We start from the raw sequence: 26,042 nt of genomic DNA on the forward strand, positions 1-26,042 counted from the left end.
GGAGCGGGCACGAGGCCGTGGTGAAGCTGCTGCTCGAGAAAAACGCCGAGCTCGAGACGAAGGATATAGAGAACGGCCAGACGCCGCTATCGTGGGCTGCTAGGAACGGCCACGAGGCCGTCGTTATGCTGCTACTCGCCACGGACGCTAATGTTAGCATAGAGAACAAAAGTGGCTGGACTGCCTTACAATTAGCGGCACTTGGTGGGCATGAAGGGGTAGTACGGCTCTTAGTAACACATGGAGCACCTGATCCCGAAGATTTTTACGGGCTTGAAAAGCTGTTTTCATAGAGTAGCCTTCGAATTATATTATATATATTTTTCTAACTTTGATAAAGAGGGGCTTGGGGGAGGTGATGTTTATATACTATACCTGTGCTATAACTAATTTCTAAGCATAACTAGATTATTTAGGCTAGAATATTCTAGAAGCTTCGTTTCTCTTCTAATAATATAATCAAGACGCTTTCCCTTTAACCAACGTAATTCAAAGAGTAGTCAATTTAAAGTTATCCAAAGAGTCCGAGCACGGATGCTGTGACATAATACAATGGCCCTAGGTATCGCTTAACCTTAAATTTCTTGTGTTGCACATTTCCTTGATTTCTGCGTCGTGTTCCAAAATCTGCTTCAAGAGACTTTTTGGAGCTTCGAGTACATCTGTATCCATCCGCAGATGCATACTAAGCACTTCTTGTTTCTCCGGTCGTGGCTTCTCTTTGCGAAAAATATTTCCAGTGTCCACGGTATTCTTTCGAGACTGGTAAGCTTTTCGAAAGATTGTGTCCGATTTGCCATGATGCCCCATGATTCTCTTCCTCCGGGTTATGCTAGTGCCATCTATAGGAGGTTCAGCTCAGTCCCACGTGCGGGTGATTGACTTACAGTCATCAAGTGTATTGCCCATTGTTCGGCGCAAGTTATAGAAGGTATAACGTCCTTCAAAACCCACTTCTCGAAAAATCCTTTGGGCTTCTGAGTTCACGGAGCTGCAGCCCCACGGAAGGTTGGGTGATAGCTTTCGGTCGGCACCTCCACTCAGCCTCCGAAAGATTGGCAACGGCAGCTTGTCTCTTTTGAAGCGGATAGGAATATCGCTAATTCCAGAGTTCTTCATTTTGAAGAGATCCGCAGGCGAGTTTATTCACGATCGAAAGCATCATCCAAAAAAGCCAAAACCAAGAACCACAGAATGGTGCAATGGGCAAGGTCAGTCCGCTGAAAGTAGGTTTCCACATAACTGCAATTCACAAGGATTAGATGAGAATAAAAGTCCCTGGTATGTTGCAAGAAACTTACTTCTCATGTTTGTCACGTTCGTTTTTACGATTGTCGTACGTGATGCTCATCTTGATCCTAGGACCAGGATGTTCGTCGGAAGCAGGTCGTAAAAAGAGCTCAACGTCCTCCACGCACAAGTCAGTCTAGTCGCTTTTGTTTGGCATTGCTGTGGCTACCTTGTAACACAGTGCTATATCTTCCTGGCGATAGGATTCCGAGCGTGCAATAGCTCCAAGCCGCTCGCCATTCTCGGCCACAAGCAGTATTATGCACACAATTTGAGCCCGGAATCGTTTATCGATATAGACGTGTGCATCTTCCGCTATGATATAGCGGATGACAATTTTGATATCCTCCCAGTCGGCATACCCTTTAGGCATTTCCTGATCTTGGAGTCCGAGTTCTTCTGCTACGTCCGTCCTGATATACTACAACTAGTAAGCTTCGGTGCACGATTCCAAGGTAGCAGCTCCTCACCTCCCTAACATCCTTGAGATCTTCGTCCGGTATCTGGTATTTATGGCAAGCATTATACAAGCGTTGAAATCTCCCCATATTGAAGCACAATGTTTTGATATCCGCTTTCTCGGCTAGCCTTCCTTTACTCTTTGATGCGCTCCACCATGCAAATAGTCGAAGGTTATCAGTATCGGGGACGAGATTGGGTTCGGCCATTTCCTTTTCAAAACTAGGAACGAGAGGGGATGAGATCTGATTATAGTGCACTCTGAGGGTAGCTCACCTGTCCCAATTCTCCTCTTGGGCAAGATATTGTGCTCTTGATGGGACCCGAAAACGTTTCAAAAAGTATGCAGAGTCGTTGATCTGTGTGCGTTTGGATTTAATGGCCTCGCGTTTAGCAAGAAGAGTAGCCATGCCTGCGGTTTTTTGTCCAAGGTTGATGAAAAGGAGTTCGAACAGAGTTGGAAAAACTTTGATATTGGTGCGAGGAGGGGAAGGGAGATGAGAAGGGATTTTGAAAAGAGTGAGAAGGGCTGAAATGAAGACAGGCACACAGCAGGGATGATGCGAAGAGGACGGGACATGTTGGGGCTTGGGCGGTGAAACTTCCTGACAACATTGACAGTGTGATATCTTGGTATCTTGATAGCTTGGTATCTTGATAGCTTGAGTATCTGTAAATATCATGACGAAAGTCGAGAAACGGTATAAGCACAACAAACGATCCCCGCTACTATTTCGCCCTTCGAAACTTCAGGTGCGGATAAGAATTCGCAACAATTGATTTGTGGACGGAGCAAAACGAAAGCGTGCAAAATGATCGTGATCACAGACGTTGCTTCGAGGCGCGAATTACAGAAAAGCACGAGGGAACGAGAAATGGTTTTACGGTTTCCAGGCATCTCGCTTGAGGCCACACGGACAGTTGGATTGGCGCGACAACCCAGCGGCAAGGGGTCAGCCCACAAGTGGAAATTTTGATCATACGAACAGTCGAAGAACCCAAATCGTGATATGTTGAAGTTGAAAAAAGTGAAAAAGAATACAGAATGTGAAGTATCGTTGGGCATGATGACATAATGAGGAAGATAAAGATTTAGTCCTCATCATATAACAAATTGTGCAAAAATTTGGCACCACCACCCAAAAATCTTTGATGGTCTAACGGTCATGATTTCCGCTTGTCATATGACAATGCGCGGGAGATCGGGGTTCGACTCCCCGTCAGAGAGTAAAGCGCTCTTGAGTTCATGTCCCCGAGTTTATCTCGGACACCTCATACTTTTTTGATATTTTTTAATCACATTTCGAAATCCTTTTTGAGCCCACTGGAGTTTTCCATTCCGTATTCATTCTTTCCTCCCTTCTGGTATTCGAGGTTTGCTTGGTGGAATTACCGAGATAGGAGACATCGGTTTGCTCCGTTGTATCTGCAAAGTTTGTTTGGATTCCACGGGTTGCGGTGACCCTCGACTCATGTGCTCTGCCTTCCTAGATATGCCTATCGCTCTGTTTGACCAATAATCAAATCACAATGCAGTCAGACTCGCCTCAAGACCTTGTTCTCTTGATGACTCAGCGTTTGACTCTCGTTTGCCTCGTAGCTTTACCATAACAGTAGGTCACATAAAACCTCTTGAGATGTGCTGTGTATTGTCTGCCATCTATCCACCGCAAAAATATGAGTCCAATCATCTGCACATGCTCAAGGGCCTTCAAGAGCGAGATTTCCATGCTCCAACATCTCGAGGACTCCCCAAAACATAAAGCCGACCCTCCACCAACCAGTTGGGAGAAACGCTCGAGCCTCCAACGCAACACGCTCGCCAAGATGAAGATATAAATCATGCAGCCTTAGAATATGTCGTAAGTGGTGATTTACGTGTTTCAATGTTGCATATTAAGGTGGTTTAGGTAACTTCAACGTGGGGAGTTACTCCAGCGATCTCGAGTTTTGGGCGACAAATACTTTCGATCACTTCCTCGGAGCCGAAAGAGAAGAATGGAAACAAACAAATTGACGACACGAGGGATTGGATTCGAGAGACGACTTTAGGATCGAACACAACTACTGGGACGGCACACACGGGTAGTCTGATGGCACAGAGAAGTGAAGAAAGGATGCAATGAGATGGAAGGGATTTTTAAACGATCAGGTTTAGTCAGTCTGCCATGTTGTGACGAGGACTATGGCTGGTGTGGGCACGGTGGTGATGAGATCTTGGAATCTTACTTCTGCTTCAAAGAGAATTCATGACATCCATATCATCTATTTTGTAATCTAAACCGGAACTCCACCATCAGCATCAGCATCAACATCCATAACCTCATCCTTCGTTTCCTCTCCTGCCAGCTCAACAGCAGGGTTCCAAGTCCTTGCATTCCTCGGCCACATTCGCTTGTACAAACTAACACCTACTGAATCTTGAGGATTGATCTTCCCATCAAATGTAGCCTTGAAATACCCGTGAGTACCCAAACTCTCTTTGATGAATCCGCTTCGTCCTCGCTTGGTCCAAAGTTGCAGTGCTTTGAACCACTCCACATCTTCACGATTAAAGAACATGTACCGAATGGTGACAAGCTTCTTGTGGATCTTGTATGGGTGACCAGTGAGAATAATTCGTTTAGCGATGACGCGGGACGATGATGGTGGGAGAGAGGTGCCGGTGGCGATGAGCGTGAGAGGAAGATTCGAAACTTCATCGTCGTCCATGTCATCGGCTGGTAGACTACGCTTGAAGAACAGTGTAGGCACTGATCCCCATGTAAGTGGCGCTACAAATGTGGCAGTGGCTGAAGCGCCAGGATGCAAGTAGCGGTCGAATTTGTGTACATCGTTTTGCGTAGTGCCTCCTTGGGAGAACAAGGGATTGATAACAAAACGGCGTGGGCCACAATGCATAATCAGCTCTTCTTTTGACTTGATTGGTGAAGGGTAGTCGGAGCTGAGAGTAATGTTGAAGTTGAGAACTGCACGTTTGTGCTCGTGGCGCAAAAGGGAGAAGAGGCTAAGTGGGCACGATGGATTGTATGAAGCTCTGACAGAGGTAGGGACATTTCGCAGATGGATGTGGACTCGAGTTCCAACTGGTACACCTCCAACAAGAGCTTCACGAGTGACTTGACTTCGTGCCGATTTATAATCTGGCACCTGAAGCAGTCGTCTCCACTCTTCTGGCTCATGTGCTTTGTCTTCGTCCTCTTCCCAGTGACTCGTACGCAAACTCTTCAATCCTCGATATCGTGCCAATCTTTCTCTTGCAAGAACATGTGGATGCAGCTCGATCTCGTCCGGGAATTCTCGGTCATCCGCAGCTTCATCAACCTTTCTGTTTCTAAAAGCGGCTAGTTGTTCTGCTTCTGCTTCATCGTCAGGATTTGGATCCAGGAACATTTCTGACTGCGGGTATTCGGTAGGTGCAGCTTCTGTAGGTTCTCTTGGTGCAAAACCTTCGACGCCATCTTGAGGTAGAGCTGGTGCATCCATGGATACATCTCCTTGCTCATCGAACTCCTCATAATCGGAGCCTGAATCTGAGAAGTTGTCACCCAAAAACCAAGCCGCTTGGTAAGCCGACGTTCCCTTTGGTAATCTCTTAGGCACAGCGGGAAGGTGTGTTTCGTCGTCAGAAAAGTAGTGATGATCATCCAACAATACTCCTCTCTTGTCTGTCATCGCAACAGACATCGTGGCATCGATGTCATCCTCCATCACGACTTCTTCGGGAGCTAGGTCTGCGAGATCATCTTGTTCGGAGCTTGGAATCTCTAGGATGTTCTCCAAACTGCCTGCATCGACTGCCATTTCTTCCACCTTTCTCTTCTTGACAGCCAATGGTGCCGCCGTGATCTTTTCGATTTGATAATCTCCCCAATCTGCAACCTGGACCAGCCTGTCAGCCTTCAGTCCTTTGCCCCGCACAACTCCTGTCAGAACGGTATGTCCTTCCTCATTCTCTGGCCACTCAACCTCGTCAACAAGCAGCCAACTGCGTTCATCTCTCCATCTGACGCCTTTGGGTGTTGTCGTACATAGAGATCGCATAAGATTCGCACATTCTTGCCTCGAATCTAGGTTGTGAACCTTCTCCTGCTCTGGATGGAAATGTGTGATGTATGACTTGAGCGATGACAAGACCTGGGGTCTTCTTTTGGCAGGCTCTACTTTATCCATGCCTTGAACTACTGTCAAAAGAGTTGATAGTCCTTGACTTTCGACACTTCTTATGATCAGCTCTCCAAGTGCATCTACCTCTTGCTCTGGCGACATGATAAATATGACAAAATCTGCCACCCTACCAGCATCTAGGCATGCTATCAAGTCTCTCTTGAGAACGAGATATTGCATTTTCTGCTTGAATCGGTCGATATCCGTTCTGACGATGCCTTCTTCTGGGATCTCGGCCTCGATGTCCAAACTGCCTCCCAATGATCGGACGGCTGCAGCTGCATCTCCATCTTCGCAAAGAGGTATAACAGCAACAATCCTAGGCGCTCCATCTCGGCCTGCAAACACATTCGTCTCCCGTAAATGCTCCTTGTGCTTGTTCTGCTGTTTTTGCCTGGCTTGGTTTCGGCGGTCGAACTTGGACATCATCTGCTGATGGGGTGTCTTTCTATGGCTCAAATCTGATACTTTGCCTACAGTATATTAGCATATTACATGCTGGAGCTATCTTCAGACATACCTTTGGAAATCTCCTTCAGAGCACCTTTGCTCGCCTTCCTGGACTTGAATGGTTTGTGAGAGGCTTTGGTGGTACTCCGGTGCGAGTGTTGCACGGTAGAAGAAGGCATACTGCCGTTGCCTCCGGCTTTGAATCTGAAAGGTATCGAAGCCACGATGAAGGATTTCAAAAAAGTCAAGTGGAATTCTTTGCTGGGGTCGCAATGTGGGGTGAAAATGTTTGGATTTTGCTTGTGCGCTATCGTTATCGCTTCCTTATCGGTCTTGGCGTTAAAAAAGTTCGATATTTTGGGACGAGCACGCCTGAACTTTTACCAATTCACGACAACGCTTCAGTCTTCAAATTCGAATATTAGGAAAGACCGATTAAAGAGGCAATCATGGATGTTGACCTTATAGATGCGCCTAGCCGCAGTGAGCAACACTTCAATGGCGCTGTGCCGATCAAAAGAGCGAGATTGGACCTGACGACGACCACCGCACCGGATGCTGCCCTGATTCGACAGAGAAGAGAGGCTGAAAAGGCGTACGGCAGAGGGCGAAAGATTCCATGTAAGCGTGCTCCTCAACTCTTGTCAAGTAGTGCCTCGTACAATAGCTGACAACCTGCAGTGAAAGGCATTAAAGACAGGAAATTACGCGGGAACCTCAAAGCTCTAGAAAGCAAATACAAAACCGCTGTTTTGCGAGCCAAGGATGCAGAGATTTTGCATGAGAATACGGAGGGTTTCCTCGAACCAGAAACAGAGCTGGAACGGACCTACAAAGTACGACAAGATGAGATTGAAGCAGATGTCCCCATCGAGACCGCGAAGAAGAGATTCGAGCTGAAGCTGGATACCTTGGGACCTTATGTGTGTGACTATACTCGGAATGGACGAGATTTGCTTCTCGCAGGCCGAAAAGGGCACATTGCGACAATGGACTGGCGAGAGGGGAAGCTGGGTTGCGAATTACAGCTTGGAGAGACTGTTCGAGATGCTCGATGGCTGCATAACAACCAGATGTTTGTGGTGGCACAGAAAAAATACGTCTACATATACGATCGAGCAGGTGTGGAGATACATTGTTTGAAGAAACACATCGAAGTCACGAACATGGAATTTCTCCCATATCACTACCTCTTAGCTACAGTGGTAAGTTTTCTCTATATTTCTATCTAACTATTTCTAACGATATCAGGGTAATGCAGGATTCCTGAAGTACCAAGATACATCTACAGGTCAAATGGTCATCGAGATACCCACTAAGCTCGGCTCTCCTACATCTCTTACTCAGAATCCACGCAATGCTGTCCTTCATATGGGTCACCAGAACGGCACAGTCACTCTATGGTCGCCCAACTCGACAACACCATTGGTCAAATTACTGGCACATCGAGGTCCTGTCAGAGCACTGGGTGTTGACCGAGAAGGAAGATATATGGTCTCCACGGGTCAAGATCTCAAGATGTCAATATGGGACATCAGAATGTTCAAGGAAGTGAACAGCTACTTCACAAGACAACCTGCGACGTCAGTTGCGATATCAGACCGAGGATTGACTGCCGTAGGATGGGGAACTCAGACTTCGATATGGAGAGGCCTGTTCTCGAAATCATCCCTGGAGCAAGAGAAGCTTCAAAGTCCCTATATGGCGTGGGGAGGCGAGGGTAGGCGGATAGAAAGGGTCAAATGGTGTCCATTTGAGGATCTATTGGGTGTCTCGCATGATGCTGGATTCTCGTCCATCATCGTACCAGGAGCTGGAGAACCCAACTTTGATGCTCAGGAAGTCAACCCCTACGAGACTACCAAGCAGCGACAGGAGACTGAGGTCCGGACACTATTGAATAAGCTTCAACCAGAGATGATCTCTCTCAATCCTGACTATATCGGCAACCTGGATTTGAGGTCGGAGGAACAGCGAAAGGCGGAGAAAGATCTGGACAAGAAACCAGTGGATCCAATTGCGGATATCAAGAATCGTGGCAGAGGCAAGAACAGCTCTCTGAGGAAGTATCTCAGAAAGAAGGGCTCCAAGAACATCATTGATGAGAAGAGACTGAGGATTGAGGAGTTGCGGAAGAGTCAACAGGAAAGGAAGCAGGAACGCTTGAAGGAGTCGGAACAAGAGCTTGGTCCTGCTCTTAGTCGGTTCGCTAGGAAGTGAGTTTGAGAACCATACCTAGGTAATGTAGCTTGATACCCAATTCGCAACAATAGGTACACATATCTCCATGCTGGATCGCTTCGGCCACTAAATGCTTCACTGTAATCTTCTGGCCTCATATTCCGCCTGAGGCCATCTTCAAAGTAGGCAGTGATTCAATTCGGTGTGACCTTCTCATGAGCCAAAATTTTGTGACTGGCTCTTTCCTCGCATTGCTGTAAGATTTCTACTTAGAATCAGAAGCTTCCAACCGCATCACCGGAAGACGTCTCGAAGGGCTTTCATCAAGCAACGACAAACACCAAAAGGTCCTTGTCATCGTACCCCATTCTTATCGCAGTTTGTTGCATTTCGCAATTTGTATGCCCTGAACACCAGGCACACTCGCGGAATCCAAGCGCTGTCAAAGCCCCAGAAAATCTGATTGGCGCCTCAGTCTGCGGGATCTCGACGCCTTATTTTCAAGCTCAGGCACCGCGGTGACGTACAGGGCTCGGTGGCTCGGTCCCCTGAATTTTCCACTCTGATGATTTCGCGACTTGATCGCGTCTTCTCCTTCACCAATCTCCGGCAATTCCTAAGGACAATTGAAAACAGGACATTATGGCGGACATTCGAGCACCACCTACGCCAATGGCGATGCTGATCGGAACAGCGATCATTGCTGCGGTGAGCGGATACATGATTGGCATTGCGTCCTCTTTGGGGTTCATACCAATACCATTCATGTCGAAAGCAGTCACGGCCCGCGGAGTCTCGAATTATGATGACGAGGAAGAGAGCGAGGAAGAGGATATCGATGAGAGCATATTGGACCATGCGCCCAATTGGGCCAATGGGTTTGAGGCTGATAAGAGAGATGGGTTGAGAGCTACTGCTGCCGCGACGAAGAAGGGAAAGGAGAACAATCAGCTTGTCGTAAAGCCTTCGCAGGAGACTGCGGTGGTGGATTCGGGGGAGCCATGTAAGATGGTGCTTATTGTGAGGACGGACTTGGGTATGACCAAAGGTTGGTAATTTCTGTTAATGACTCCGAGAATTGAGTTGACTGTCATAGGCAAAATTGGTGCTCAATGCGGCCACGCGACACTGGCTTGCTACAAGCACTTCCTAAAGAACGACCCGAAGTCAACCATATTACGAAGATGGGAGAGAGAGGGTCAGATGAAGGTCGCACTGCAGGTCAAAACTGAAGATGAGCTGGACATGTTACAAGCACAGGCCATAAGCCTGGGTCTGGTTGCTGAAGTCATTGCCGATGCTGGGAGGACGCAGATTGCGGCTGGAAGTCATACTGTGCTTGGTATTGGTCCTGGGCCTGTCAGTCTCATTGACCAGGTCACTGGACAGCTGAGGTTATTGTAGGTTGGACAGACCTACATCCTATGCATGTACGGCGTTTGGGATCACAAATCGATGCATATTTGGCGTATGAGCGGTTTGGTGGGGACTATGAAGAATACGCATGCTGGTTTCTGGAATGTCCATATTGACCAATACCATACCGTTGTATGAAACTGTCTACCGGCTCTCCTCAGCCTCAAAGTGCCATCTCAGGCCGGACATCTATAGCTGTGTTTGGAAGCGAACGAAGGAATCGCCTGGAAGATGTCAAATGTCCCTCAATAATGCGGCCTACTGACAACACTCACCGCTCTTTTCAAAGGGGAGATAGATGAGCGTAAATCATCAAGCGGCTCGTTCGCGTCGTCTCTCGCAAACATTTTGCTCAAAGGCACAGCAAGTGCTGATTTTCCAATAAGAACCCTCGTCATGTGCCTTTATCCAAAGTATCAAAATGTCTGAAATATCTCAAAGGACTCTTCGTGTGCTGCAATGCGCCTTAGGATCATGCATCAAGTTCCACGAAATGTGCAGAATCTATCCTACATATAGTCTCACCTCGGCTTTGTTCTCTGAAATAGAGACGTCTAAGCGCTCTCATTGGCCATCTCCTTTGTGCGTGTCACCAATGAGGATCCCAGTCGGATGATGGGGAACGAAGAATCTGCCGGCAGGATATGCAGATATGCAGGGACCCCCCGATCGACATCTCCAACCTCGCGAAGTATGACGTGAGGTTGGGTGGAAGTGGAGTTGAATACGAGGAGGAGAAAAGTTTATATATAATGTAAGCCCTCATCTGGTTCTGCGAAAGTCGGAAAGAGATTAGTGAATAACCACGATGATGTTCCAACAAGCATTAATTACGCTGTTTATTGCGGTTGCGGTGGCGGCTCCTGCTGCACTGGTTGGGGAGGAGAACGGGATTATTAAGAGGCAGTCTGGGAATGAAACTGGAGAGGTATGTTGAGTTTATCTTCTGATGAGATGAAGGCTGATGAAGTGGAAAGGTTATCTTATGTACGGAAGCCAACTGGAAAGGAGAGTGTACGGCTATGACGGTTTCGCTTGTTTATGATAGCTGCACAACACTCACTGCGCCTTGGTATGTTCGCGAAGATTCGAGCATGTGTATTCCTTTGGAGGTCTGTTCTGACTAGTTTCTCAGGGCATATAATGTGTCGTCGTTGGAGCCGGTTCCTGGAGTTGTATGTTGGATGAATAGGTATTGTTTTCCATTCCTCTTCGGTTTTATTACTCGAACTGTTAGAAGCTGATATGCTAGTAGGAGTAATAACTGTTCGGATATCTGCAGGAGTCCTGAAGGTTGCAACGAGATCATTGAGTTCCCAGGTTATCCAGACTTGTCGACATACGGGCCGTGGAATAACACGATTGGGTCTTTCACTTGTAATCCTTCTTCGACTTCGAGTTAGTGTTAATTGATGGAATGATAATTTTCGCATCCGATCAATAGATTGAAAAGAAATAATGTAAATACCCATTTCTTCTATTCTGGAACCCATTTCCCAATATCAGCCCAGAACTCACATCTTGCTCCTCTCCCACCTTCCCAACTCCATGCATCCACGACATCAAAATTGGCCGTTAGTCCCGGCCCCGCATACTGCGTCACGTTAAACTTGACACCATCTGCACTACTCCAAAGAATCTTCGTCTCATGCCCACCAGTCATATTCAAATTCAACATCCTATACCCCGCCTCTCCTCCTCTTCCCCAGACAGGCCAGCTGCCTGTCCCAGCAGCAACAATATCATCCCCTGTGGTAGTCCCATTTTCCGTCATCGTTATACTCTTCACTACATCCATAGGTAAAGTCGGATCATCAAACATGATGAACCGTCCCCAAATCATCTGCACCGCTGTCCTGAATCCCGGGGAAAGCGTCCCATACCCCAACGCTTCCCTATTGATGGCATAATAAGCATCAAGATCAGCCCCGTGCTCAGACGGCGGGACCGAATATTGGTATTTCCAGGCTCGGGAGTACGCGCTCGCGAGCCAGTAGCTGGGACACACGAATGTGGTTTCTGCGTATAAGTTATCGAGACGTTGTTGTTGCCCGATGCCGAATTCGGATTGGTTGAGTGCTGTAGGACCGGAAGAGCCGAGGGTGCTGAATAGCGGTCCGGGAGTGGTGGGGGCGATGGCGTAGGTAGTTTGGACTTGGGTGAGGAGAGTGTCCTTCATTAGTGGGAAAAGGCTCTGGGTGTAGGTGTTGAAGTCTGCTTCTGTTGTGATGGTCTGGCGGACGAAGCCGGGTCCTTCGTCTGCGTTGTTCTTGGTTGTTTGTTAGAAAAGACGAGAAGAGGATAAGACGAAGTCTTACCCCTGAAAGCATCCTCAACCCGTTGACTTCTCCAGCGAGCAGTTGTTCTGAAGGTCTCTTCTGAATGAACTCCCCATCCGTGACAGGGAGGAAAGCCCACTGTCCATACTTCCCATCAGCAGATATATACGCACTCGCATTCTGCAACGTAACCGTATCCTTCCTTTGCAAGCACTCAAAGATCGTCGAGTTGACAGTATTCAACATCTGATCAAAACATCCAGCAGCCTGCGCAAACAAATAATACGACTGCGTCGGCACAAAATCATCATACCCCCACTGCGTAGGCAAATACGGACTCGCAACAATAGCATTACTAAACAGCTCCGTGCCCTGTTTCCCACCATACGCCATAGCCTGAAGCATCACAGCGCCAGCACCAGCGGATTCTCCCGAGATCGTCACATGCGAAGCATTGCCTCCAAAGAGGTGGATATACTTCTTCACCCATTGAAACGAGAAATGCATATCAAACAACCCAGCATTCGGGGTCCCGAAATGAGAGACTTCGGCAGAGGATAGGAATCCGAAGGCTCCGAGACGGTATTGGATTATTACTACGATGAAGCCGTGCGAGTTGGTCATGATTAGTTCCGAGAGGTCGTTGTTTCCTTGTCCGGTGCCGTAGCCGCCGCCGTCTGTGGTGCGTTAGCATTGAGAGCTGGGATGGGTGGGGAGGGAGATGTGCGTATCCAGATGAGGACTGGGAGGTTGGTTGCGTGTTGGGGGGTGAAGACGCTGAGGAAGAGGCAGTCTTCGTTGCCGAGGCCGGAGGAGGTGAAATTGTAGTTTGCTGGCCTGGGGTTGAGTTAGCTGCCTTGCTGGGCCAAGTAGGAGATTTAGGCATACATCGGAGCATCGTTGCTCTGCGGACATCGTGGTGGGTATGCTTTTGCGGAGATCGTTTGGCTTCGGTTTGTTGCTGGTGCTTGTGGTTTTTGCCATCTCAATGTCCCAGTGGGCGGGGCAGCATAGCGAATCCTGCGTTACGTTAGCAAGTTGCTTTCCTTTGGGACGAATTTTATGTCTGATGCTCACCCTTTGAATATATTGAGTTGAGATGTGGCGTTGTAGTAGCCTTCATATATTCCGTAGCCCAGGTCGACTACCGGGGCTTGAGTGGAAGTATTGTCATTGCTTTGTCTATGATGAATGTTTGCACTTGCCAACACATTGGTCCCGATCCAAAAAGTGGAAGCATAGAGAAGCTTCATGCTGAAAATCATAATATGGCACGGGAACACGAATAGTGTCAAGAGGCAGAAAAAGCAGTGACTTATACATAGCGATGAGATCAATCGACTGAGATGTTTCAAGACGGCCAAAAGGATGAACAATTTTCGTCATCGCGCATGGTATGAACATCTGCGAGCCCGAACTTTGACAACAGCAAGAAAATGAAGTCGGAAAAATATTTCTTTGTTGTTCGGGGCTATGTATACCGAAGGGACGCTACGCTCATGGCGGGGTCATGAGGCTAAATGCGGGGTGTTCGACCCCTCCATCCTATAGGTGCAGTGCCTAAAGAGCTATGCGAGATTTAAAGTATATGTGGTAATAAAATGAATACGAGCTTCTGCGCTGGAAATTCGAGCGAAAGATTAGGTATTCAGATTCAAAATTTGAAAGGCTAAAGAAGAGAAGCTGAAGTTGGCTTGTAAAGGAAATGGAAAAGCTCGCGCACGACCGAACCAACTTGACCTCTATTAATCATAAATTCATTGTTGTTGAGGTCTGAATTTTTGGTATGGAGGTATCAAGATGTGGTGTTATTTTGGTATGGTGCGCCTACAAACACTACTTGTACAGCAGCATATCTATCGAAAGTCAGTGTAGGTGCGAGACATCAGAATAAATACTCCCGTTGAGGTGGCAGTGAACACATCAGTCATACGGGCATTCGTCGTTAGAATCAAAGTAAGCGCAAAGAGGATCGTGAAGGCGGCAATAGTACCAAGCCGTCTGGCAGAACTCTCGATAGCGTAGAGAATCATGATGGAAGCAACTGGTAGCGAGAAAGCCAAGAGTGTTGTCAGAACTCTTGCTATGCTTGTGACAAATGCTTCGGTGTAGACAATGGTCCCAGCCAAGTGTTCTTCGTGGCCAACTTTCTAGTTTACTGTTAGGTGATATTCTTAGATATTTCTCTTGGAGATCTATTCATACTTTGAATCGATATCCGAAGGTTCGGTGGTACCAGTGTATTAGAGTCTCGCAAATCCAATGGAATAATGGGTCGTCGGCGGAGCAAGCATTTAAGGAAGCCAGGTCGGCTTTCTAATCCTCACTTGTCCAAGTCTGATTCTCTGATCCGTGAAGACGAACATTTTTCCCCATATCCACACGCTCCATCTTTGAACACTGAGAACGGAAAAGCGACGCAGGATTGCAACCCCGGGAAATTCTCCCATAAGTAGGGCAAGCTTTGCGTAGCCTTTCATGTTGAAAGTTGTGATTTTATGTCCAAAATACTCGATACTAAGATGTAATTGGAGATGTAGTTTTGAAGTCTGTTCCTTCAATGTTGAGAGGTTCCGCCTTCGAATCAAGTGCAGTGCTCGTCTCTGACCGCATCCCGTGACTGCATAGCCTCTTTTTGATGCACGATTTTTGACGCCTTACCATAGCAGTCGGGTGTAGCTGCAGGATGTATCTCGTCAAGTCCCAATGGCAGAAGAGTATCACCCTGCATGCGCTGCAACGATACTGTGTCCAATGGACTCGCCAAATTTAGATAAGGGCCAGTTTCGACATGCAAACGATCCCAGGAAATATTCTTGACTGGGAGAACGCCTGGTTCTGAGATTTCGAATTACTCTTATCTCACTCATCACTTTTAACACCGCTTGCTGTTACGTCAAAGAAGGCTCTCTAGGCAAGATCCACGGTTGCACCACATAACCCGCTAAATACGAATATGATGCCTTATAAAGATCCGCTTGTACCTTCTAGTTCGAACAATGACAACGAGGCTCAGGATGATCAGTACGACTCGCATCCGAATTACTATCCGACGATGTGGAGTGATTGGGAGTGGGATGCTACGCGCGAATCTCCCCGATGGGCACGCTATCGTTAAATCGCCCGTGGTTAGAGTTCATAAGTATGCTCTTCGTCATGGGGCGTTATTGAATGCATTCTAGATGAATACGAGTTCGATCACGAATCTGACGAACGCAAACCACGTTCTTACACCAGGGAAGATTGGTTATCAATAAAAAGTACCGCAGCTAGCGCAACACTCGTAACATCGAATAGACACATTTCAAGCCCGTCCAGTGCAAACAACGTGAGCCCAGCATTCGAGAAGCTCAGGATTGAGGACCGGGTGCCAATTCAACGCACACAATCGGAGCTTGTCGGCATGACTGTAAGCTTGTTCATCTCTTTTATATCCATACAGATTGATCTATCTTTTAGCTAACCCAAGTTTCAGAGTTATAACCGTGAGAAGCCGATTAAAGTTTTGGACTCTGCAGGGCTCGAGCAGGACTGCATTGCAGTTGTGGATACTCTAGCTGACAGCTCCTGGATATCTCGCCGCCGTCTGTATGAGCTAGGTTACAGTAAGAATACCTCGCGAAGAGGGAAAATCACCAAGCTCGGCGATGGTACGCTCGTCAGATCGCAAGGAACAGCACAGCTGTCGTGGAGAATGTCAAATGGACTCTTAATGCGAGATCATGAATTTGAGATGCTGCCCAACAATGATATTGATATCATTTTCGGAGATGATATTATCCGGAAATATGATTTGGTGGTTATCAACTGGGAAAATCTTTGTCCTTTGGTAACAGCTCAAGAACACGAGACGCCGGGTAAGCTTGAATGAACATTTTGTCCCTGTAGTCTTCTTCTTTCCGCCAATTGGACGATAATTGACATATTTTCCAGAGCAACGAACAGCTCGCGAAGAAGAAGAAAGGAAGCAGAAAGAAGGAGAGAGGAGCTCAGAAGCTAGAAAGAGTAGGCAAGATCAAAGAAGGAATGAGGGTAGGAGGCAGTGACGAAGGAATTAAAGTAAGCTGGTGTCTTGGAGAACTAGTGGCTTCTACTCTTATGCACTCCTCCTATTACAACAATAAATGCAAATTTGAAGACATATATCAACTTATCAATGTCATTTATGAGCACAATTACTGTGTCCGGCTATTGACCATAAGCTGCATAAGTTTGTTGAATCACTTGCTCCAACGCCACAAGCGACGCATTGCCACGATAGCCGCTCCAAGTATGGTCTAGAAGACCTATATTTCGTCAGCATACTGAGTTCTACAACGAAACAGTGTAGCTTACCATAGCTCTCGTCCGAGTCCTGCGTTCCAGATCTAATATAATAACTCCCGGCAAGTACCCAGATCATCCAACCCAACTGCCTTTGAACCATGAATTGAGTAAGACATGTAGAATAAGCACTATTGTATGCTCCACTTGCATCAGTCTCATCGTGTCCCCATTCAGTAACCACAAGTGGCGCCCGGTTCCCATTAGTCTTTGTCGTGGCATCAAATCCAAATGTCAGGAGTATCCCTTCATAGATCGAACATACTGATGATATTCCCTCGTCGTATTCGTGTATCTCGAGAACAAACTTGTTGGCCCAAGGATAGGATGCGACTGTGAACGAGAAGAGGGGATCGGCTAGTGTCGAACCTCCTACAGCTGGCTCAATGTTGAAGTCTGAGTCTAATCCGGAGAAGAAGATTAAGAGATCTGGGTTGGCTGTGTTTACTGCTGTAGCAGCGGCTGTCATGTAAGTCTTCCAGGTACTCCATGTGTATGGTTCAAGTGTTGGTGCCAGAGTAGTCGATAAGCGAAGCTCGTTTCGGAGGCCAATGCTGCTGAATGTTGGCCAATTGCCTTTGCCCTGAGATAGTGTTTAGCATAGATCAGAATCAAGGTGGGCATGAATCAGGCACTGACATGTGTCGCCATGTAAGAGAGGCCTCGGATCCACTTTGTGGTGTTAAAGTAAGTGTCCCCGAACCACGAATTGCCATCATTCAGAGCGCAACACCACATTGCCTTCGAGACATGATTGTCCAAGTGAAGATAGATACTCTGTGCGGCAAGCTCTTCCGCTACTGCATCAAAGACCTGCACTCAAAGTTAGATTCCCAAGCTAGGTATCCCAGGAGGAAAAGCTCATACTTGTAATCTTGTAGTGTTTGCAGAAAATTGTGGATTATTTGCAAGTATTTCGCTCAACACCACTGTCCCATTTTCCTGACCCAATGCAAGTGTCAACGTATTACTTAGTGTCACATCGCCTCCGTTATCAAGAATATCATCAACCATCTCGATCGCAAATGTCAGGCGCACAGCATTGAATCCAGTCTGAGATATCTTTCCTACAATATTGCTGATAGACTCGTACTGAAGTCCTTCTGGAAACATAGTGTCTGCCGCTCCTGGCCAATTGACTCCTACATATGGCACGTTGTTGCCACTCGCATCGACAATCCATCTGTCTTGGCTCGAGAGTGGCAGAGGCTGCAGAGCTCGCTTCTCAGTAATAATTGACACGCAATAAGTGACAGAGAACCTGCATAGGATACTTATGAGAAGCTTGGTGCTCACCATCTTGCCGGCGGAATTATCGACAGATATTCCAAAGAAATCGATGGTTGGGGAATATTTCTATTATATTTGGTATGTGATCATCGTTATATTCTCAAAAGGTCCGAAGATACCATACCCAGAGCATCAAATGCATGGTTGCCAATCAAATGAGGAAGGTGGCAGTTTGAATGGGCTCGCCATCCCTATCCTGTTCCTGTTCCTTTCGGTTGTTCATGTGCGCAATGGGCCAGCTGATGTTCTCATTCGTCCCACCACCTGCCAAGCGAGATGGTCTCGGCAGATCGAGCTTAGAAACCTGCACAATGATGGCAAGCATTCTCATCCTACCGTAAATACGAAATTTGTTCAACTTGATGATGGCTGGAGGTTGGTGATGCAACCTTCCAACTGCAATGCCGCAAGCACATGCGATGAAAGACATTGGCATTTGTCATCTCCATTATAATCATTGAAGAAGAGCTTTTGATTGCTTTTGATTCCATCATTGCCAACAAGCGTGAAGTGTTGTTCAATGAGAAGTGCGTGGAGTTATACGAAAAGCTCTTACAAGCTCTCTGTATCGGGAGCGTGCTTCAGTCTTCCGCATCCATTCTGAAGTGTCTTTCTTTCTTTTCGCAAGCCTCTAGCAGGATGCACGACTTTTGACCAGTTCACGCAGGTGAGGGCTAGTATGCATGCAAACCTAATTTTAGGGTAAGATTTTGCACGTAGACAACATAATGAAGTGAAGTATACTGCGTTTTGAAAGAAAACCTTGTTCATTAAAGCTGAGGAAGTATTTTAAAATACCCTGAGTATCTATTACACAATTCTATAATTGACGCTACTGCCACAATAAGGTGCCTCTGGCTCTCGAATCTGATAGGTGTACCGCAAATTGACTACAACTGCCATGAGCTAAGATTGGAAAATCGTTTTATAGTTGATAGCTTCGGAACATGGCTGTCACCCGCCCATAGACTTAACGAACTCCTCGAGCCGTTTCGCTTGCTCTACCGAAAGACTCACAGAGCTTTGAGCTCGCCCATTAGCTTCAAAAAACCAAGTGAGTGTCCCTCCGTCTACTTCAATAGCGCCAGCCACTGAACCTTGTTCTGTGTTTGCTTCCCTGGCCACACTCTTCGTCTTTGGTGAGTGACACTTCACCTTTTGGGGCTTCAGAATCCACTGAGCGCCTACAATTTCATCCTGTTGACTTGGTGGTTTGCTTTTTTTAGCGACAACGCTCCACTGTTTCATCATCGATCCCGGGGACTTAGTTGATACAGGTCGCGGCACTTTGGATTCAGCTGCCTGAAGCGGCCTTGGTGGAGCTGTGGGAGAGGATCGTGGGATATCCTCGTCATCATCGCATTTCCTGTCTAGAATCCATGTCGTAAGGGCGGGAACGTCGTAGCCCACTCCAGCATATTTCATTGCATCAAGCACTTCCCTCGTGGCGAATCCAATGTCCGCCAGTTCTTCAACAGCTTTGCATCGATAGCAAGGCTTGTCAATCTTCGAGACAACAGATGGAAGTGAAGCTGGCTCGACAGGTTCCTCTGGCTGAATAGCTGCTTTCCTTCTTGTCCACAAGCGAGTCTTGCGATATCGAAAGGAGACGGGTACATCCCCGTTGAGTGAGTTGTTTGGTGAAGTAAGGGTGATGGATGGATTTCCACTCTGTTCCAATGAGGAGTGCTCGGCTAACAACTGCTGAATGTGGAGTTTAGACTGCATGATTTTGGACTCTTCAAATGACAGGCACTGCCCTGTTTCTAGCGTGCTAATCGCCTCAAGAATCACCTCCCTTGCTGTTTTGTCTCCTTTTGCGCCTCGGAATGGCTTGAAGTTGACGTCTAGTTCTGCACCGAACTTGAGGAAAAGATCAACTAGCTGGATCCAAACGTCCAGTTTGTCTACTTCAGATGCTTCAGTTTCTGGACGGCCAGCTTCGTCGACTTTGGTCGCGGCTGTGAGTCTTGAGGCTTGAGTTGGAAGGCTTTTCGATTGAAGAGACAGTATCTCTTGCCATGGTGTCCTTTCCCATACATTTGCTGATCGAGAACTTCTCGCGTTAACTTTGAATCCCGAAACCAACAAACTGTGAATGATCTCGAAGTGTTGCTCTCTCAGTGAGCTATGATGGATCGCCCAATAACTCAACCGTATGATCATTGACTTTCCTCCAGCCTCCAGAGAATCTGACCCAGACAGAGGTCGTGTTTGCAACTTCTGACACACGTGTTTGCAAAGTCCATAGCGTGCTGCTAACGAAAGAAGTGGATCCAAGTCGGGTTCTGCAGTAAGTTTCAAATGTAACTCATCAAGTAGAGACTCGGCCCAATGATATTCGTAGTTACCGAGAGCGGCCCCGTGTGCTTTTGATCGTGTCTCCAAAGCTCGAACTTGCCAAAAGTACGTGAGTCTTCTATCTAGTTCCTCGATGTATTTGATTTGCTTCGAACCCAGCTCCTGCTCGCATCGCTGGCAATAGACAAAGAATGCCTTAATCTCACCAATGAATGCCTTCCATTCGCGCACTCCCTTGATGGAAAAGAATCGCCAAGTTTTGAATGAATACAAGATAGATGCACTCAAACGTTCGTAAATCTCGGCTTTGAATGGAAGGGTCTCGCGCTCTATCACTTGCCGGACACCAGGCTCGTTCAAAAGGTCGGACACAGTTCGGTGCAAGAAAGTAACCCGCCCTTCCCGGATGTGTGAAACATCTTGAGGGCTAAGACCGTCGAAATATTGAACTTCAAAGAGACCACAGCAACGACTCCGAAGTCGAGCTTCGAAGCTGGAAAGTCTGTCTTGCAGTTCTTCTGCGCTTAGGATTTCCAATGGCGAGTTAATCGAATGATCTGGCTGATCTCTTTCCAAGAACGACAGGCGTAAAGCTGTTGGAATCTTTGACTCGACGCTTTGAGCATGGTGGATAGCTTGAAAGAGCCGAAAGGCCTCATCTCGGTGCGATGGCTTCATTCGTTTGAACATGTGTTGGTAGAGTTCGTGAAGCTCCTCTGGATATGTTTCGATTATTCTTTCAAGGTCTTCGGGGTAGCTGCCATCTGATAGACATTCGAGAAGCGATCGGACAACAAGGAAGACCCACAAGAATACCCCACAAGCCTTGGAGGCGATACTATGAGTGAGTTTCGCCCCCAGTTCGGAACCCTGTCGTCTATGATTCTGCATTTTGCTATGTGCGAGTAGTTTCGACTGAACGTAATGATCGATATCGCCCGAAGTAAGATCTTCAACTCGTAAGCTGGGAGAATCGTGAAAAGCCTCAACAAAAGTTGGTTCTGGGCGAGATGAAATCACTGCCTTTATCATGAAGGAATTAGTCGTTATCGTCTTGAAGAGGTCCACGATTTCAAATTGGTCTCCAACATATTCGTCTAGCCCATCGATGAAGAGACAGATCTTGAAACCCTTCACATTCTGTTTGGCAAGTGTGGTAAAAGCTTTCTTCAACTCTGAAACTGTCAAAAGTCCACACTCATCGTTGTCATGTTGTGAAGCATGGACAGTAGCACCATGGCTGTCCATGTATCAATAAAAGTTAGGGTTCAGAAAGGGCCTGTGGAACTCACTGCTGTCTTTGATGTTCTTGGAGCTGTTTTGGTTGTTCAAATGAACTTGCACACCCGGGACTCCCACATGAGAAGAAAATATCGGGACTTGAGTTATTTGCGAATAGTCTGTTGAATAATCAATATAGCTTTCTCTGTAAAGAATTTAGAGGCATATAGACCCACTTTGTCATCATGGCGTTATACTGTCTCGGAAAGACTCGAGCAATGAGGTCTCGTCTCCTCGTTAGTATTGTGTGAAGCAGGGACCGAAGCAACCCTTCTTGGTTCTTTTGCAATGCGGTACCGGCCATCCAAAAGAAGTAGGATGCAGTGATCAGTTCGTCGGACCCTGTCCATTCTTTGAGTGCATTTAGTGTCCTGGCATCTGAACGAAGGAATTTCATGAGAGTTGATTTCCCGCAGCCGGCCTTGCCTTCGATCCAGTAGCACCCTGTCTCTTCTCTCAACCAACGCACAAAATTGCTCCATGGCTTTTGGTGCTCCTCCGGATCCTCAAATATCCAAGAACAAGTGTCTTTGTTGGCTTCTTGGACCTGAGCTTCTCGGATTTCCATCCTACGGAAATACAAAGCTGCGAGGACGGCGTTCTCAATTGCATCGTAACCATTCAGTGCGGCAGATTTCAGAGATGGATCTGCTTCAGTGAGGATATCAGGAAGCGTGGGGAAAAGCATAGGGCTTTTCAGAACGTCTGTAAAGGAGTTGATGGCTTGAATAACTGCGTCGTGCCTCTGAGTTGCTGTATTGTTCATAAGCAGGAACTGAGCGCTTTGAGCTTCCAGCATAGTTTCCACTGCATGTTGATCATCTTGGAGCGCTTTCTGAGAAGTCTCACGACACTGGTTGTGGATCGTAGAAAGATTCTCAAGCAGTTTGCCGGTGTGATCACTACTATCTTTGATATCCTTGACAGACTTTTGAATGTTCAACATGACCTCGGAATACAATAAATTGCGGATCTGGTCTAGCTTGTGTGCAAGATCTTCGATTTTGTGTTTGTTCCATTCGAACTCTATTGCTTTCGCAAGAGTCTTGATCGATTTTCGTACACCTAATCGCCTTTCTGCCTTCTTGTTGGCTTTTTTAGCAGAGGTCTGCTTGTTCTGAAAAACTTGATCCTCTCGCTGTTGAATCTTTTTAAGTTGATCAGTTCTTTCTACTTTCAACTTGAGGAGTTTCTCCAATTGCTCTTCGTCTTGCGGCTTCTTTTTCTTCTGTATGATTTGCACGGGCTTAGTTTTCCTGATCTCATCTGCTTGGATGTCTCCCCCTCCTCTCGTTATAGATGTCTTCGTAAGGTCCTCTCCCTGTTTCGGTCTAAAATCCGTCAATTCATCGAGGTCGATTGTGTCCAATCCGCCGTCACCGAGGTGCTTAGTCCCGTTCTTCGCTTCAGTGAGCTTTGCCACCAAATTTGTGTTTTCCATCCTTTTTGCATTCTTGTCTTCTGCCCTTTTCTTCCTCTCTTCTTTTTGCTTTTCCTCATCTCTTTTCTTGTCTCTTTCTTTCCTTTCCTGGATTGCTTTCTCCAACTCCTTGATCTGCGCTCCCATAGGCTTTATCAATATCTCTAGATCAATTTCGTCTTGATGCTTGGACCGTCGTTTTGGTATCGGCACATCTGCGGGTGCCTGATCCAAGTCTCTCTCGATCTTAAACCTCTCGACAAAGTCTATCAGCTCTTTCGCGATAACCATGCATTCTTCTGCGAGTTTATCCAACGCCTCAAACACCTTGTTAGCATGCATAGAGCAGGTCAGCCATGAACCGCACCTGATCGGCTTCCTCCAGGCCCGTCTCTACGCCTTGTTGCGATCGGATTCTGGCAACTTGATGTGCCAATAATTTCGCGGAGCGCTCAAAGTCTAGATTGGAATCTGTCATCCCATGGCGACGGAGTTGATTGCCGATCTTGAGCACATGGCAAATGTAGTCGACAAACTGCAATATATTCGCAGCAAAACCGACAGCGACCAAGGCCTCCATGATTCCCACAAAATTTGACTATATGTATACAACGTAGAATTTTCAAAATCTGGGAGATCGTTGTTACGTTAAAAGTTGATTTTCTGCATGAGCTCGAGGCTGCATTGTGGCTGTGCAAGGCTCTGCTGAAGGGGCATCGCAGCTGCTTCTAGGCACATCGTTGGGCTATTTGCACCCAGCGAATGAAAGTTGGTATCATTGATTCGTCTGCGATAACACCCAATTGCATGTCTCGCAACTCACGCATCTGAGACTTGATGGAATGCCCCATTTGTGGTGAAAAGGGACCGCGAATACTTCGCGGCTGTGCAGTCGATATCGCTCGACGTAAACGCATTAATAGAGGCTGTCGCGGAAAACGCAAGAGTGTGGACATTGAGATTTATTGGTCTCTTGGCAGTAGCCTTATCAAAAAATAGGCTTGTCGAGATGCGGACCAACCCAAGTTAGGGCTGAGGCTACGAGAATAATCCAATCATCTCGTGTGAGAAACAATTGGGCATTGGGCATTGGGCATTGGAGGAAAGTCACCACAGAAATTCTGGCGAACCTTTTCGTTCTAGATCTCGGAACGAAGCCATATACGAAAGGTAGAGCTAGCTTAAGGCGACCACACTTGTGAGACCTCCTCGGATTTAGAGCTTGAATGTTGCTAGAGAACATTCGAAGCTTGTTGACGTAGCCAAACTCGCACCAACTACTGTAAGCAGAGACCAGGCACGAAGTCAGGCATCCAGAAAACCTTAAATCTTTTGTTGCACATCGCAAAATCTGATGAATTTCAAACTCCACCGAAAAAATTTCCGAAGATCTGAAATGTTACACAGTCAGGAAATATTGGCGCTAGTAGGCCACTGGCCAATCATATTACAGGATTGGATTTGTATGCGTTCTTCGTTGAGGAGCAGGTTGGCAAGACTGCTTCAGCAATAATATGAAGCTAAAGGGATAAGCCGGCGCTAAGAATAACCTTAAAACCTTAAATTTTCTTGTTGCATATCTACAAAAATTGAATCCTCAACGATGAACAGCAAACTTTATCAATAAAGGGGTGTATGTTTATAATTGAGCAGTGATATTGATTCTGGCCAATCAGAGGCTTGAAATGATTTGTGTCCCAGAAAGGTAATTTTCTCGTTGAGAAATAAAAATTTGGAGGGTGCGATGTGCAACAAAACTTTTGAATTGTCCCAAATCTTTTGGGACATTTTGGATAATTCATTCACGTGAGCTTGGGATTGGACTGTTGAGGGATCTATGATATTTCATGCATTGTTGCAGAAGTATGGACAATGATTGCCCTATCAGGGGCGTTGTAAATGCCGTCTGATGGAATACAACGCTCTGCTGTCTGTAAGATGATTATGACGACAGAACTATCTTATTTGATCTTCAGTAAGCAGGTGAACAACTCGAGACAAGCAAATACTCAAGCAAGTTCCTTTGCCTGCCAAATTCGAGGCTCCAAAGCAGAAACTCGTCAAGGCTACTCAAAATGGGACACCAAACACAGTCGCAACAATAGACGCAATCTTTCAGTACTGAACACGCTTCCCTGGCCATTGGCTAGCTGATAACGAGCTCAAAGTGGTTGTAGTAGGGCTCAATGAACTAGCACCAAGAGCGTCCACATCTTGAAGTTGTGAGCAAAATCCGAACAGTAATCTGTCGTCTAAGCACCTTCGGAGTGAAGTGAACTAGCACCATGTGACATCCGACAATTTTCTGACTTGCTAAAACGTAGATATGGAACGAGATAAGAAGCAGATCAGACAGCTCGTCTATAAATATGTTGTCCAGGCCACCGCTAAGCAGTGTACCTAGGTCCAAAGTCCACGTTGGAGACTCATGTGATAGATCAGGTGACCATCCTTCAAGTCTTTCCCCTTTCAACGATGAGGATTGAGCGGTGTGAAATATTGAAAATCAAAAAGCATCAAATAAACAATCAACAAGGTTCGCTGTCGTGTCTCCATCCTAGGATTGAAAACGTGGGCATATGGCACATGGCAAGCCAGGATTCTCACCACGGCGGCGGTGCAGTTGTGATATCCCGAATGCTTGTCGTCCTCTCGTATGCTGAATACCACTTTCAATGGCCTGCCGTTGCTGCGAGTCATGGATCAGCACTTATTGATCCAAATATTAACCATATGCGAGTAACCCGTTCCACGTCAGCCACCGTATCTCGCCGCACAAGTACCTTCCCTTCCACTTCCAGTCGCAGTCGTCCTTTCTAGACCTCTTCCGACCGTTTGGGCTCGAGAGCTGTCAAAGAGACGATCTCAGATCTAAGTGATGCTAGAATGAAGCTATAGAGTCGTGTTGGTAATAAGACATCTTCTAGTCGCGTGGTTCTGGATCTTGAAAGGGGGCTGGACCGACTTGAAGGGTGGATGGAGGAGAAATGGAATGCGGGGAAGCCCCCCACCACGACCACTACCAACACCACCACCAGACCAAAGCCAGTCAGTCCAGTCTGTGCACGCCCGACCGAGACAAAGACACAAATTCACTCCCGCCCCGTTTTCCCAATCCCATTCCCTTTCCCAATATCTTCTTCCTCTCAATCTCCTTCCCTCGCTGTTCCATACTTCAGCTGTGT

General features: G+C 46.8%; 13 protein-coding genes and 1 non-coding gene across 14 annotated transcripts in view; 7 read left to right on the forward strand and 7 right to left on the reverse strand.

Moving 5' to 3' along the window:
• The window catches only part of LY89DRAFT_153773 (uncharacterized protein), a 3,972-nt gene extending 3,546 nt beyond the window's left edge, over nt 1–426 (forward strand). Inside the window, exon 3 of the mRNA XM_018205434.1 lies at nt 5–426. Coding sequence (XP_018067531.1) covers nt 5–293 — 289 coding nt within the window. The 3' untranslated portion in view covers nt 294–426. The remainder of the gene's footprint in view (nt 1–4) is intronic.
• Nucleotides 427–558: 132 nt separating this feature from the next.
• Nucleotides 559–1,119, reverse strand: LY89DRAFT_737160 (uncharacterized protein; the record flags this gene model as incomplete). Its single annotated transcript, XM_018220222.1, has 2 exons — nt 559–842; nt 888–1,119. The coding sequence occupies 2 exons, from the start codon at nt 1,117–1,119 to the stop codon at nt 559–561; spliced, it is 516 nt and encodes a 171-aa protein (XP_018067532.1).
• A 23-nt stretch (nt 1,120–1,142) lies between these two features.
• Nucleotides 1,143–2,159, reverse strand: LY89DRAFT_737161 (uncharacterized protein; the record flags this gene model as incomplete). Its single annotated transcript, XM_018220223.1, has 5 exons — nt 1,143–1,242; nt 1,302–1,408; nt 1,460–1,711; nt 1,761–1,971; nt 2,026–2,159. The coding sequence occupies 5 exons, from the start codon at nt 2,157–2,159 to the stop codon at nt 1,143–1,145; spliced, it is 804 nt and encodes a 267-aa protein (XP_018067533.1).
• A 736-nt stretch (nt 2,160–2,895) lies between these two features.
• Nucleotides 2,896–2,977, forward strand: LY89DRAFT_t55. The gene has a single exon. It is a non-coding gene; the product is annotated as a tRNA-Asp (tRNA).
• Nucleotides 2,978–3,986: 1,009 nt separating this feature from the next.
• On the reverse strand, nt 3,987–6,630 carry LY89DRAFT_784937 (DUF663-domain-containing protein). The gene is made up of 2 exons (XM_018222836.1): nt 6,437–6,630; nt 3,987–6,389 (listed from the first exon to the last, which is right to left on the reverse strand). The coding sequence occupies exons 1-2, from the start codon at nt 6,543–6,545 to the stop codon at nt 4,027–4,029; spliced, it is 2,472 nt and encodes an 823-aa protein (XP_018067534.1). The 5' UTR covers nt 6,546–6,630; the 3' UTR covers nt 3,987–4,026.
• Nucleotides 6,631–6,757: 127 nt separating this feature from the next.
• LY89DRAFT_784938 (BING4CT-domain-containing protein) lies at nt 6,758–8,624 on the forward strand. Its single transcript, XM_018222837.1, has 3 exons — nt 6,758–6,987; nt 7,048–7,571; nt 7,618–8,624. The coding sequence occupies exons 1-3, from the start codon at nt 6,816–6,818 to the stop codon at nt 8,584–8,586; spliced, it is 1,665 nt and encodes a 554-aa protein (XP_018067535.1). The 5' UTR covers nt 6,758–6,815; the 3' UTR covers nt 8,587–8,624.
• Nucleotides 8,625–8,888: 264 nt separating this feature from the next.
• On the forward strand, nt 8,889–10,168 carry LY89DRAFT_153842 (PTH2-domain-containing protein). Its single transcript, XM_018205435.1, has 2 exons — nt 8,889–9,595; nt 9,644–10,168. Exons 1-2 carry the CDS (start codon nt 9,190–9,192, stop codon nt 9,949–9,951), a joined length of 714 nt encoding a protein of 237 aa, XP_018067536.1. The 5' UTR covers nt 8,889–9,189; the 3' UTR covers nt 9,952–10,168.
• Nucleotides 10,169–10,626: 458 nt separating this feature from the next.
• LY89DRAFT_687400 (uncharacterized protein) lies at nt 10,627–11,415 on the forward strand. Its single transcript, XM_018215489.1, has 5 exons — nt 10,627–10,717; nt 10,788–10,891; nt 10,941–11,035; nt 11,099–11,155; nt 11,219–11,415. The coding sequence occupies exons 3-5, from the start codon at nt 10,986–10,988 to the stop codon at nt 11,364–11,366; spliced, it is 255 nt and encodes an 84-aa protein (XP_018067537.1). The 5' UTR covers nt 10,627–10,717; nt 10,788–10,891; nt 10,941–10,985; the 3' UTR covers nt 11,367–11,415.
• Nucleotides 11,416–11,440: 25 nt separating this feature from the next.
• LY89DRAFT_709096 (carboxylesterase family protein-like protein) lies at nt 11,441–13,743 on the reverse strand (the record flags this gene model as incomplete). Its single annotated transcript, XM_018217735.1, has 6 exons — nt 11,441–12,232; nt 12,282–12,919; nt 12,970–13,079; nt 13,131–13,262; nt 13,320–13,424; nt 13,724–13,743. The coding sequence occupies 6 exons, from the start codon at nt 13,741–13,743 to the stop codon at nt 11,441–11,443; spliced, it is 1,797 nt and encodes a 598-aa protein (XP_018067538.1).
• A 1,792-nt stretch (nt 13,744–15,535) lies between these two features.
• Nucleotides 15,536–16,390, forward strand: LY89DRAFT_153928 (uncharacterized protein). The gene is made up of 3 exons (XM_018205436.1): nt 15,536–15,651; nt 15,718–16,126; nt 16,176–16,390. The coding sequence occupies exons 1-2, from the start codon at nt 15,646–15,648 to the stop codon at nt 16,111–16,113; spliced, it is 402 nt and encodes a 133-aa protein (XP_018067539.1). The 5' UTR covers nt 15,536–15,645; the 3' UTR covers nt 16,114–16,126; nt 16,176–16,390.
• A 40-nt stretch (nt 16,391–16,430) lies between these two features.
• On the reverse strand, nt 16,431–18,186 carry LY89DRAFT_753723 (glycoside hydrolase; the record flags this gene model as incomplete). The annotated part of the gene is made up of 5 exons (XM_018221286.1): nt 16,431–16,528; nt 16,578–17,148; nt 17,205–17,378; nt 17,433–17,782; nt 18,117–18,186. 5 exons carry the CDS (start codon nt 18,184–18,186, stop codon nt 16,431–16,433), a joined length of 1,263 nt encoding a protein of 420 aa, XP_018067540.1.
• Nucleotides 18,187–20,777: 2,591 nt separating this feature from the next.
• LY89DRAFT_591281 (uncharacterized protein) lies at nt 20,778–22,125 on the reverse strand (the record flags this gene model as incomplete). Its single annotated transcript, XM_018209645.1, has 2 exons — nt 20,778–21,396; nt 21,614–22,125. Coding segments are annotated over 2 exons (1,131 nt in total), but the record flags the coding sequence as incomplete, so codon positions are not given.
• A 1,660-nt stretch (nt 22,126–23,785) lies between these two features.
• LY89DRAFT_687401 (uncharacterized protein) lies at nt 23,786–24,110 on the reverse strand. Its single transcript, XM_018215490.1, has one exon. It carries the CDS (start codon nt 24,098–24,100, stop codon nt 23,846–23,848), a length of 255 nt encoding a protein of 84 aa, XP_018067542.1. The 5' UTR covers nt 24,101–24,110; the 3' UTR covers nt 23,786–23,845.
• A 1,062-nt stretch (nt 24,111–25,172) lies between these two features.
• On the forward strand, nt 25,173–25,761 carry LY89DRAFT_153956 (uncharacterized protein). Its single transcript, XM_018205437.1, has one exon. It carries the CDS (start codon nt 25,333–25,335, stop codon nt 25,675–25,677), a length of 345 nt encoding a protein of 114 aa, XP_018067543.1. The 5' UTR covers nt 25,173–25,332; the 3' UTR covers nt 25,678–25,761.
• The last annotated feature ends 281 nt before the right edge of the window (nt 25,762–26,042 follow it).

Source organism: Mollisia scopiformis (genome assembly GCF_001500285.1).
Source record: "Mollisia scopiformis unplaced genomic scaffold LY89scaffold_19, whole genome shotgun sequence".
NCBI lineage: Eukaryota > Fungi > Ascomycota > Leotiomycetes > Helotiales > Mollisiaceae > Mollisia > Mollisia scopiformis.

Coding starts and splice junctions, on each gene's coding strand:
- LY89DRAFT_153956 (XM_018205437.1), top strand. CDS start 25,333: ATGAGGATTGAGCGGTGTGAAATATTGAAAATCAAAAAGCATCAAATA.
- LY89DRAFT_687400 (XM_018215489.1), top strand. CDS start 10,986: ATGACGGTTTCGCTTGTTTATGATAGCTGCACAACACTCACTGCGCCT. Junction 11,036..11,098: donor ACAACACTCACTGCGCCTTG/GTATGTTCGCGA, acceptor CTAGTTTCTCAG/GGCATATAATGTGTCGTCGT. Junction 11,156..11,218: donor GTTGTATGTTGGATGAATAG/GTATTGTTTTCC, acceptor ATATGCTAGTAG/GAGTAATAACTGTTCGGATA.
- LY89DRAFT_784938 (XM_018222837.1), top strand. CDS start 6,816: ATGGATGTTGACCTTATAGATGCGCCTAGCCGCAGTGAGCAACACTTC. Junction 6,988..7,047: donor CAGAGGGCGAAAGATTCCAT/GTAAGCGTGCTC, acceptor GACAACCTGCAG/TGAAAGGCATTAAAGACAGG. Junction 7,572..7,617: donor ACTACCTCTTAGCTACAGTG/GTAAGTTTTCTC, acceptor TAACGATATCAG/GGTAATGCAGGATTCCTGAA.
- LY89DRAFT_153842 (XM_018205435.1), top strand. CDS start 9,190: ATGGCGGACATTCGAGCACCACCTACGCCAATGGCGATGCTGATCGGA. Junction 9,596..9,643: donor GGACTTGGGTATGACCAAAG/GTTGGTAATTTC, acceptor TGACTGTCATAG/GCAAAATTGGTGCTCAATGC.
- LY89DRAFT_784937 (XM_018222836.1), bottom strand. CDS start 6,545: ATGCCTTCTTCTACCGTGCAACACTCGCACCGGAGTACCACCAAAGCC. Junction 6,390..6,436: donor TCTGAAGGAGATTTCCAAAG/GTATGTCTGAAG, acceptor AATATACTGTAG/GCAAAGTATCAGATTTGAGC.
- LY89DRAFT_687401 (XM_018215490.1), bottom strand. CDS start 24,100: ATGTTCTCTAGCAACATTCAAGCTCTAAATCCGAGGAGGTCTCACAAG.